This window comes from Lynx canadensis, chromosome B4 (assembly GCF_007474595.2).
Source record: "Lynx canadensis isolate LIC74 chromosome B4, mLynCan4.pri.v2, whole genome shotgun sequence".
Taxonomy (NCBI): Eukaryota; Metazoa; Chordata; class Mammalia; order Carnivora; family Felidae; genus Lynx; species Lynx canadensis.
The window spans coordinates 67593599-67605793 of record NC_044309.1 but is presented as its reverse complement, the minus strand read 5'-3'; the positions used below and the strand labels follow the sequence as shown (position 1 = coordinate 67605793).

Below are 12195 nucleotides of genomic sequence, written 5' to 3'. Positions count from 1 at the left end.
TATGTGGGCTTTTCCAGGGGTAACTCTGACTCAGATTTCTTCCTGATCCAATCAATTCTCTATACCACATGTAGAACAGTTTTTCTAATGCCTAGTTTTCACCTCATCTTTGCCTTGGTTAAAAACTTTGGATGGCCCCTAATAGACTTATAAAATAAATACCTAATTTCAGCATTCTAGCTTCTGAGGTCTGCCACAATGTGGCTCCAATCTATCTTCCCAACTTAGTCTATTCTCTCATTTACATGCCCTGGACTAGCCTACATGTTTCTCTCAAATTCCAATTCTGTAGTGAAATACCTAAAGATTCCTCCAAAGTATACAATATATGTAATATATACATGACAGATAATATGTGCTCTCTATATAATACATATTTCAAGTCTTTTTTTGTGAAATTTATTTTCAGCCTTATATGAAAACTGTTTTTCTTTAAAAAATATCCCTTCTTCCACTATATCCTAAGGTTAGAGAATGATTTTCTTTTTGGGGAGGGGGCGGGTAACTTCTGTCACTTTCTAAAAAGCACATCACATTGGCTGGAGAACAGTGGGGACTCAAAATCCTCTAAAATTATCGAATTTTGGTTAACTTTAATTTCCCTTACTCCTCAAAAAATCTGGAATTATCTGGTTTAAAAAAATACTATTTTTTAAACAATTTTTTGATGACAATTTTTTGATGAAGCTATCATATAATTAAATAAAACACTTTATTTAGTAAGTAAACTCTATTTTGAGTAAGTAACAAGAGGTATTTGTTTGGTTTGGCTGCATTAGTCTGTGGATGAGAAAACAGACTACCATTTGCTATGTATTTGGTGAATAAAAGCTAAATTCCTCCATTTCCAGTTTTCCTATTCTTTTTTTTTTTTTTATGAAATTTATTGACAAATTGGTTTCCATACAACACCCAGTGCTCATCCCAAAAGGTGCCCTCCTCAATACCCATCACCCACCCTCCCCTCCCTCCCACCCCCCATCAACCCTCAGTTTGTTCTCAGTTTTTAACAGTCTCTTATGCTTTGGCTCTCTCCCACTCTAACCTCTTTTTTTTTTTTTTTTCCTTCCCCTCCCCCATGAGTTCCTGTTAAGTTTCTCAGGATCCACATAAGAGTGAAACCATATGGTATCTGTCTTTCTCTGTATGGCTTATTTCACTTAGCATTACACTCTCCAGTTCCATCCACGTTGCTACAAAGGGCCATATTTCATTTTTTCTCATTGCCACATAGTATTCCATTGTGTATATAAACCACAATTTCTTTATCCATTCATCAGTTGATGGACATTTAGGCTCTTTCCATAATTTGGCTATTGTTGAGAGTGCTGCTATGAACATTGGGGTACAAGTGCCCCTATGCATCAGTACTCCTGTATCCCTTGGATAAATTCCTAGCAGTGCTATTGCTGGGTCATAGGGTAGGTCTATTTTTAATTTTCTGAGGAACCTCCACACTGCTTTCCAGAGCGGCTGCACCAATTTGCATTCCCACCAACAGTGCAAGAGGGTTCCCGTTTCTCCACATCCTCTCCAGCATCTATAGTCTCCTGATTTGTTCATTTTGGCCACTCTGACTGGCGTGAGGTGATACCTGAGTGTGGTTTTGATTTGTATTTCCCTGATAAGGAGCGACGCTGAACATCTTTTCATGTGCCTGTTGGCCATCTGGATGTCTTCTTTAGAGAAGTGTCTATTCATGTTTTCTGCCCATTTCTTCACTGGGTTATTTGTTTTTCGGGTGTGGAGTTTGGTGAGCTCTTTATAGATTTTAGATACTAGCCCTTTGTCCGATATGTCATTTGCAAATATCTTTTCCCATTCTGTTGGTTGCCTTTTAGTTTTGTTGGTTGTTTCCTTTGCTGTGCAGAAGCTTTTTATCTTCATAAGGTCCCAGTAATTCACTTTTGCTTTTAATTCCCTTGCCTTTGGGGATGTGTCGAGGAAGAGATTGCTACGGCTGAGGTCAGAGAGGTCTTTTCCTGCTTTCTCCTCTAAGGTTTTGATGGTTTCCTGTCTCACATTTAGGTCCTTTATCCATTTTGAGTTTATTTTTGTAAATGGTGTGAGAAAGTGGTCTAGTTTCAACCTTCTGCATGTTGCTGTCCAGTTCTCCCAGCACCATTTGTTAAAGAGGCTGTCTTTTTTCCATTGGATGTTCTTTCCTGCTTTGTCAAAGATGAGTTGGCCATACGTTTGTGGGTCTAGTTCTGGGGTTTCTATTCTATTCCATTGGTCTGTGTGTCTGTTTTTGTGCCAATACCATGCTGTCTTGATGATGACAGCTTTGTAGTAGAGGCTAAAGTCTGGGATTGTGATGCCTCCTGCTTTGGTCTTCTTCTTCAAAATTCCTTTGGCTATTCGGGGCCTTTTGTGGTTCCATATGAATTTTAGGATTGCTTGTTCTAATTTTGAGAAGAATGCTGGTGCAATTTTGATTGGGATTGCATTGAATGTGTAGATAGCTTTGGGTAGTATTGACATTTTGACAATATTTATTTTTCCAATCCATGAGCAGGGAATGTCTTTCCATTTCTTTAAGTCTTCTTCAATTACCTTCATAAGCTTTCTATAGTTTTCAGCATACAGATCCTTTACATCTTTGGTTAGATTTATTCCTAGGTATTTTATGCTTCTTGGTGCAATTGTGAATGGGATCATTTTCTTTATTTGTCTTTCTGTTGCTTCATTGTTAGTGTATAAGAATGCAACTGATTTCTGGACATTGATTTTGTATCCTGCAACTTTGCTGAATTCATGTATCAGTTCTAGCAGACTTTTGGTGGTCCAGTTTTCCTATTCTAAAACATTTCCACAGCTAGCAACTTTCATAGGCATGACCTCTGATATTTGATTTACAAGAAGAACCATTAATGTAGAATGGTTGATTTTCAAGTAGAAGTATTCTTGTTTTTTTAAGTTTGTTTATTTATTTTGAGAGAGAGCGAATGCATGCAGCAGAGGGGCAGAAAGAGGGAGAGAGAATCCCAAACAGGTTCCACACTGTCAGTGCAGAGCCCAATGCAGGGCTTGAACTCACGAACCATGAGATCATTGCCCAAGCTGAAGTCAGAGGCTTTACTGACTCAGCCATTCAGGTGCCCCTTGAGTGGAAGTATTCTTACCTGGAGGTGGTGGAAGTGATGCTGGACATCCTGTGTGGAAACAGGCACCTCATGTTAGCCTCTAAAGTTATTGAAATTGTTTCGGGGTAAAATAGTTATCTAATAACTGAAAATAATTGGCTACATTGCTAGTCTTACAGACTTATTTCTGTCTACCTTCCTGTGGGGAATAAGTTAGGCATTCCCTGAGCCTGCACTGATGGGTTAACAAGGCATAAAGAATTACAAAGCCATAGGATGCTCGCCCACACCCAAGTTTGGGTAAACAAGATTAGGTAAATAGGTATAGAGAGGGCAGGGCAGAGGCCCCAATATGGAACAAAGGTATATGAGGTAAACAAGATTAGGTATTCAGGGCAGAAACACCCCCCAACTTAGTACTATAGCAGAAAGCTGCTTTCACAGGAAGGAAGGAACAAAATAGGTAAACAGGTAAATAGGGCAAAGGGGAAGTTGCCCAGAGCGGAGCTAATTAACAAAAGAAAGGCTGACCCTGAGGTTGAGTGCTCTGTCTTTCTTGTCCCCTAGACCAGTTTAGTTAAACAGAGGTGGTGCCTCACCTCTGCTGTAAACAACCTTCTGCCTGACCTCCTGGCACCAGGATTTTGTTTTGTATTAACCCAAACCCCTAACCCCGCATATTTTCAAAACCCCCTTTCCCTCATGTCCATGAGTTAATGTTGACAGTTTCATTATCCCTTTGTGCATGTCCATCACCATGTTTGTAAGCCTTCCAATCCTAATGAAAATAGATCAAGGACCCTTAATTGGGGCTCTCGTCTTCTCCCGGACATTAGTCATCTCCCACATTTTAATCCTGTGTCCCATTTTCTTGCTAGACAAGAAAGAACTCAAGACCCAGAGTCTATGACACTTTCCTTTTCTGCTCCTCATGGCATTTCAAATTGCACCTTAGAGAAAAATCCCTTTGGACCTCAAATTTGAATGGGAGGGGAAAATGGGAGCCTAGAGGAGAAATGAGAAAATATCAAGGTAAACTACTCCTTGATTTTTTTTGGCAGACACCTCCTATTAAAAGGACAGTAAAATATGCATTCAAAAAGGAAAAGGATAATTCAAGTATAGGAAAATGTGTTATTAGTAATCTAGTTTTAATCCTTTAAGAACTTTTATCCTCTTTTTAACTTCCTGAAATATTTCAATCTTATTCCATCTCCACCTGCACCAGATGGCGTAAGCTGGCCATATGTTTCTTTTTAAGTCTTCACATATCACATATTTTGGTCAACCCAACAATTCACTCAAAAAGTTCAAATTGTATTTCCAAACTTCTAAAAAATCAAATTAATATTTTAATTCTACCCACCAAGCAAAAGTCCAGCCTAGAATATTTGAAAGAACTTAAAATTGTTACATGTTGAGGTAAAGGGGCCACAACAACCAATAGGGGCAGAAGAAACAGAAAGAAAATTAGTTAAAGATGTGGGAGCTTGGGGATCAAATGTCTCTTTTAACTGAGGGAGTCTAAACTAATCCCCAATTATAAATGCTTAACAGATTAGCAGAAAACGGCAACCAGAGAGAGAAATGCCCTATTAGGGATAAATACAGCAGAAAATCTTCCCTGGTCAGAATTCCAAGGGTTCATTGAAGACATTTGTAAGAGGAGCCATAAAGAACAATCTCCTAATCTCCACATTGCTGTCAGAGTCAATTCTCTAAAACATCTTTCTGATCATCTCATTCTCTTGACAAAATCCTTAAGGGGATCCCATTTAGTATATGGATAAAGTCTCATTTAAATTTAGAAATAGGTTTTTCTTGAACTTGCTTCTACTTTCCAATCTCCTTTATCCCCTGAACCTCATACATTCATGACCGATACCTGGCTGATTCCTGAACTCATTCATGATATCACATGTCTCTGTCTTCTCATGGCTGGTTGGCAGGAATTCCCTCTTCACCCCAGCCAATATTAAACTCAGTCATCTCCTTTCTGATGCCTTCACTCAACATTACCAACTAATAAGCAGAAATTAATATTCTATTCTCACTATACAACTGGGAACATAATGATTATACATGTTTGGGGGTTAGCTTTAAATATACTGTAATGATAGTATCTGTGCCCATAATAATCTACCTACAAATACACAAAAGTAATAAAACAGCAAGGACTTTATTTTATTGATATTTTTGCTATTAGCTTCTGCTACAAGTCTAACATATATAAAGAAATATTAGTTAGATAAGTAAAGAAATTGGGATTTTCCCCATACTGACCTGTTTTATTTTCAGTTTCTTGGTCTCTTGTTGTGACTAGAGTGGTTTCTAAAGAGAAATAAACTAATGGTGTTGTCATTTTATTTATTAGGATAACACGTATGCATATCAAGTCTCTCTCTCTGTGTATATGCACAAATGACAGTGCAAAGTCATGCTCAAAGGAAGCTTTGTGTGAAATAAACAAGTCATTCCAGCACAGTTGGGTCATTTCATTTTACCTGGGTAGGATACTTTGGGTCTTGTGATTTTAGTTGACATGGAGGTGGAGCCTGCAAAAGGAAATACAAAAAAATTTCAAGAATAGCACATTTCATAATCCCATTCCCAGAGATTTCAAGCTCCATAATTAAGTCTTCAGATGAGGAATTTTGGTGAAAGCCTAAACAATAAAAACAAAAACAAAAACAATCCTAGATTATATATATATATATATGTATATATACATACATGCATATACACATACATATACATATATATATACACACATATATGTGTGTGTGTGTGTGTGTGTGTGTGTGTGTATATATATATATATATATATATATATATATATATATATATATAAATGAACTTCAAAGTCATGTTCCAAAACTTTGGGAAAATCTTCCTGGCCTTTCTCTCCTGTTTCATCTAGCTTTCCTCTCCCCAAACCCAACTCCTCATATATAATCATAGGTGCACTGGTCATTGAGGAATTTGTACTGCCAGCAGTCACCTGTTTGCATTCTAGTTCCAGAGGTTTCCTTGACTCCAATGGAAGCAGTGGCTGCTAAGGGAGTTACAAAAGCAGTAAGTATAGGGGACTGGAGAAGCTAGACTTTGTCTTCAGATAAGCTGGTCTGTCTTCTGATGTGTCACCAAGAAATGTTCATTTATTATTATTTTACTTACCTGTGGTAGAATTTCCAGGAGCAGTGGTCGTTTCAAATGCTTCCCTGGAGGTACCTAAAATAAAGACAGGAAGAGCAATGCGCTTTTTCTTGTCTCAGAAGAAAATGTCCTAAGACATGTCTACATGAGACAAGAGTTTTGAGCACCTAGCATGTACCAATGCATCTACTAATGCTAGGACATCCTCCTGCAATTGAAACATAAGAGGCCCCTATCTTAGAAACTCCTTGATCACAGAAATGAATTGAATATTTTCCCATGACTCAGGTAAATTTCACACTTACAGGTCTCCTTCTCTAAATGATACAAATTTTTTTCACATCTAATTCTTTTACTTCCTATAACTTTGTTTCTTGGTTCTCTTCTATTAGTTTTTCGGACAGTGAAGTTACGAGAGTAAAAAAAAAAAAAAATGAGAAAACATCTGTGTTGCTCAAGATGGCCTAAACATTCCCCTCAGCTTGAATAAATTTATAGACGTATCTTCCTGATTAAAGGGCCCTGGACTCTCTTTTCTTAGAGCATTTACTTTAGAAAATTTGTGGCTATAAATTCTTTCTCTGTCCTCTTGAGATACAAATCTTTCCCTAGTCTCTGGACAGTTTTACAACCCAAGAATGTCTTCCCCAAAGACCTTGGAGCCACCTCTTTGAAATACAATCACTGAGAATAACAGTAACCCTATCTCTTTGTCTCTATGGGAAGTTGGAGCCTAACTTTATTCTATAAGCACCAATTAGCAAACTTAGGTGGCTTAATCGTATAGACCAGCCTCCCCTCCAGTACTTTTCCCACTAGCTCACCCCAGCCCTTAAAATATCCCCTGGATTTTATTTCAGAAAAGAGGAGGTAAAACTCACTGCTATTGCAATGGGCTTTACAATAATTACAATAATCTTAAATAAAGTCTTCATTGCCATTTAAATTCCATCTGGTGCAATTTTTCTTTTCGAATTCAAGTCTGGCATTCATTCATAGAGATAAATATTGGTTATCTGAAACACTTAGGTGTGAAAGAGAAGAATGTCAAGGATATAAACTTCATTTGAAGTCATTTCCATTACCTTGGGTGGGACTTTCTGGGACACCAGTAATTCTACTTGATGCCACACTAGTACCTACGAAGGCAAATGAAAAACATTTCATATCAGACACACCTCCTATGGCCATCCCCAAAAATTAACAGTGAGAAGAGAAAGTAAGCCGGGTGAAAGTCTGGGTCAATACTGCATCCAGCCCATAGATTCCCCTTGTGAATTACAAAACACACCCTTTTTGGGCAGATGTGGCCTCATAGATTTATGTCTTTTTAGAGGAATGTTGGCTGGATTTCAGCATCTATTCCTCCTTTTAGCATTGTGTCCTGTGTACCTACCTATACAAACTTACCTGGGTGCTCTGGTCTGAGTCCAGAAACTCAGAGCAAGAAGATAACAATGGCTGAAAAAAGTACATTCCTAATGAGATTCTGCCCCATTTCCTGGCCCTTTATTTTTACTCTCGACATTCCCCTACACGGAAGCAAAGCTTTAGGAGTCTTTAATGAGAATTCAATAGATTTGAATCACTGACTCTTACTTATTTACATTCCAACTCCAGTGGTCGCCCCTAAGAGAGGCAAACAAGAATGAGGTCAGGACTGCTCTGTTGATGTTGCAACAGTTAATTCTAGAGAAAGGATATTATTTTTTTTTAACTTAGATACTCTGCCACTTACTAAATATTTACTAACCTGTATTGGAGCTTCCAGGAATAACTGTTGTGCCAGAGGCTACCCCAGTGGTACCTGCAATAAGAAGGAAGGATGAGCCTCACAAACCCTTTCTCACCCTAAGAAAAGTGTAAAATTGGCAAGTGCTCCTATTTCTCTGAAGCAACAGAAAACAATTTAAAACAATTTTTCTTGTATCATGTGTTAAACCTGACATGTTTTCTAATGCACTTTCTCATGATTGAAATGTTCAAAGAAAATATAAGAGGAAAAGCTACAATTGTGTCAAAAATCTTATTTCTCTAGATCCAGAATCATCTAGAATCTTATTAGTAAAGGAGAGAATGTCTGTCTTATATTCACATGGTTTACTTCCAGTGACTTAACTCTTTGACTCTCCAGTGGAAGAAAACCAGTGAAAAACAACTGCATCTATACATATCTTGGCTGGTGGTGACTTTCACTAATTCTGGAGTATTGCCTGGCAAAACAAAGGGGGTAAAGTTTCTTAAAAAAAAAGGTGTGTCTAGAGAATTACATCTATGGTTATGTTTCCTAGGAAAACTCAGGGAACTAACCTAATTTGACCCTATGAGCTATTATTAAAGGAAAAGGAACCACTTCCAGTGATGTTCATTTTCATTCACAATCTGTGTATAGTGAGCTCAAATGAAAAAAACCATGGAGAATCCAAAATCCAGTAAAATTCACCTGATGAAATTCTTGCTTCCATAGTTCCAACACCTTCTTTAAAAGTTGTGGTTTCTGTAAGAGCAAAGAAGAAAAAAATTGAGAAGATTAAGAATTTGAAAATATGAGAATATACGGCAGTGTGCAATTTTGTCCATAGGCCCTTAAAGGGGAATTCCTTTTATTTCCTGATTGACCTGCTTGGAAACTTGCAGGTGATGATATATTTACAGAGCCTGTCCCAGTGGTAGCTGGGATGTGAGAGAGAAGAAAGAGACAGTAATGTGAGCACTGTCTTTCTTATTGGATGGGGATGATCATTTAGGAAAAATTCATGTGTTTCTGTGAAACAACATATTCCTTCTCTAGGACTCCTTGCTCCCAAAAGTAAAATAAACATTTTTTCTTGCTCTGTTTTATCCCCTATGGTAAACTCCATTCTTCTACGATCCCTGTTTTCTGGAATTAGTATCATGGAGATAGGTTCCTTCCCCGTTTCACCTTTTTCACTTCCCCATGCTTACCTATTTTTCTTCCAGTAGACTGGCTCCCTGGAATTAGCTTGGTGACTCCTGAAGCTTAAAAAATGAAAAGAATTAAGAATCTTGACATTTTAATTATTTCAAAAACAGTTCTCCCTTCCTATTTCAAAGTTTTATATCTATTAGGTCAGGCCCTCTGAAAAATGAATCTTACTAAAAATTACATATGTTGTCTGAAAATTCTGTTTGCTCCTGTTTGATCTGGGATTCTGAATCCCCAGATTAGAAGCAGAACAGTCTCCTGAGTCACATCCCAGGACTCCAGCACTCTGTCTTATAGACTTGACTTAATCCATACTGGCTGAGTCCAAACTATCCCCTTTTCCAGGCTCCTCTGCCTTTACAAAGCCCTTTTTTTGTAACACCTTTTAAATTTACTTTGAATATGTGTTTTTGTTTTAACTGTTTAAATTTCAGTATAGTTGACACAGTTTCATTAGTCTCACGTGTACAACAGTGATTCAACAACAAGTCTATCCATCATGCTGTGCTCACCACCAGTGTTGCTACAATCCATCACCATACAACACTGACACAATACAATTAACTATATTCCATATGCCGTCCCTTTTATCCTCATGACATATTCACTCCATAGCTGGAAGCTTGTTATCTCTCACTCCCCTTCCCGCATCTTTGCCCACCCTTTGAAGCCAGGGTATCATGTTTTAACTTCTTGGTCTTCTGACTATGTGTGTTTACCCTAAATAAACTCACCAGCATCCACCACTTAAATATCATTTGTAAGCAATCGGCTGACAAATGTGTATCTTCAATGTAGACCTCTCTTCTGTACTCTAGTTGCACTTAACACTTCTCCTGAGCATACTACTGAATACCTCAGAGCATTTTATTTTATTTTTTTAATTTTATTTACTTGTTTGTTTGTTTGTTTATTTAAATATGGAATGCATCTTGAATTTGCGTGTCATTCTTGCACAAGGGCCATGCTAATCTTCTCTGTATCGTTCCAATTTTAGTATATGTGCTGCTGACGCGAACACCTCAGAGCATTTTAAATTCAAACTGCCCAAATTTGTCCTCACTATATCTTCTATCAGTTATCAATTTTTTTTCCTCCTCCAGTATATTCCCAAATTTGGGGATGGCACTTCCATCCGTCTACCTAAGCATCCAAACTATGAGCTAGATTCACCCAAAACATCCTTCTCTCCTTCACCTCTCCATCGCATCATAATAAATGCCAACTTGCCAACATATTGCACATTCTTTGTGACCTCCATTTTCCGACATGATTGCCTCTGTAATCTGTCTGTAATCATGTCTTACCTCCAACAGTCTCAAACTGGATGACATACCTCCAACACTTGCTTTCTTACTCCCCTTTAAATCATGCCTAACTTATGCCTAGTTAATCTTCCAAAAAAGTAAATCTATGCATGAAAGTCAATCTATCCAAAAACCTTTCAATTTCTCCTTATTGTCAATGGAATCACAATTTAATTTTTTTCATAACTGAATCCTATAATATCATGGAATACAAAACTTATGGGTGATATCCTTTTTTTCTCCCTTTTCAGGACATTTCTGTCACAACTTTGACAACCAGAAATTTTGACAAACCTCCCAACATCTGCTCTTGCGATGGTTTCCCAATATCTGAGTTGTATTCCACAAGTTTAGATTATTATAATTTCCATTTTATACTCCCATGCTTTTTAATAAATGTTTCTTTCCTTGATCATTTTCATTGAGTAGACAAAAAATATTAATGTAAGATTTTTAAAAATGCCCTAAATTTATTTTAGTCATCTTAATTTACTTGGGTTGGAAACTTTTGAGTAACCTGTGATTTCACCTATGACCATAGTACCTATAAAGACAAGTAGGAAAATATTTTACCAAAAAGACTCCTGTTTTCATTAAGAAATGTACCACTAAGAAACTACATCCTAATAAATGTGCATATGATGAAGTCTGTAGTCCAGGAGATTCTAGTACATTAAGATCACAACCCCAATTATCTCATAAGTCTTCAAATTAAAAGTTTTATCATCTCCTGTCACTACCAATATCCTATGAGTAATCAGTGAAATCTCAACAATTCTGCAATGCCATGACTGACCTGTTTGAATTACATGCACAGTGGTGTCACGGCTTAGTCCCAGAGTTGTAGCCCCTGTGAATAAACAAAAATTTAAGGTGATTTTAAACAATTTTGAAATCTGGAAAAAAGTTGTATGTTACGAAAGTAGAAGACATACTCTCAAAGAAGATGGCTTTTGACTGAGATACTAATAAAGAGTATTAGTCTCTTTGTAACTTTGACTAACTCATGTTGGCATTTCCAGAAATAAGTGTGGTGAAAGACAACCCTGGCGGAATTTGAAATGGACATGAAAATGAGATTTAAAAGAATGAGAAAGATACTGTGAAATTGAGAGAGAGAGAGAGAGAGAGAGAGAGAGAGAGAGACCATAGTAATACTTTTTATGCCCTTAAAATATCATGGACAAGATAAATTCACATGTTTCTAATAAGCAATAAAGGGGTTTCGTTATGCACAGAGAAGCAAACACCATGCACTCCCACAGACTCTTTCATTTCTCCAAACCAATATATGGTAAAGTTTCATTCTGGAGCCCTTTGTTCTCTGTGGTTTAATGCTTTTTGTAATAGCGTTTTTCCTCTGCTCATTTGTTTTCCCTCCTGTGACTTGGCTTCCTGATGCTTCAGTGGGGATTCAGGTGTGTGAAGGAGCATGTAATTTTTTTTTTTTAATTTGTTGAGACCTTAGTTATGAGGAAAACCTGAGAAGAAAGGGTTTTATGTGCAAGATAAGTCTAAGACTGATGAATTAAATCCTACTAACCAGGACTAGAATTTTCTGGACCCCTGGAAACTTCAGCTGACTCTGAAGTAGTATCTGCTAAGGCAAGATGGATAAAGAATTGAGAGTAATATATCATTCTTAGCTTCATAAAATATAAAAGGCTGGTGTATAGAGAAAATCAATTTGAAGAACAAA

General features: G+C 37.3%; 1 protein-coding gene and 1 non-coding gene across 2 annotated transcripts in view; both read right to left on the bottom strand.

Annotated features, from left to right (window-relative positions):
* Positions 1-12195, bottom strand: part of MUC19 (mucin 19, oligomeric) — a 140413-nt gene that overhangs the window by 6829 nt on the left and 121389 nt on the right. Inside the window, exons 71-79 of the mRNA XM_032593777.1 lie at positions 11293-11346; positions 9189-9242; positions 8686-8739; positions 7996-8049; positions 7328-7381; positions 6264-6317; positions 5591-5641; positions 5370-5417; positions 3126-3155 (exon numbers count right to left, since the gene is read on the bottom strand). Of these exons, the coding sequence (XP_032449668.1) occupies positions 3126-3155; positions 5370-5417; positions 5591-5641; positions 6264-6317; positions 7328-7381; positions 7996-8049; positions 8686-8739; positions 9189-9242; positions 11293-11346 (453 nt within the window). The remainder of the gene's footprint in view (positions 1-3125; positions 3156-5369; positions 5418-5590; positions 5642-6263; positions 6318-7327; positions 7382-7995; positions 8050-8685; positions 8740-9188; positions 9243-11292; positions 11347-12195) is intronic.
* LOC115519529 lies at positions 10104-10210 on the bottom strand. The gene has a single exon (XR_003970538.1). It is a non-coding gene; the product is annotated as a U6 spliceosomal RNA (small nuclear RNA).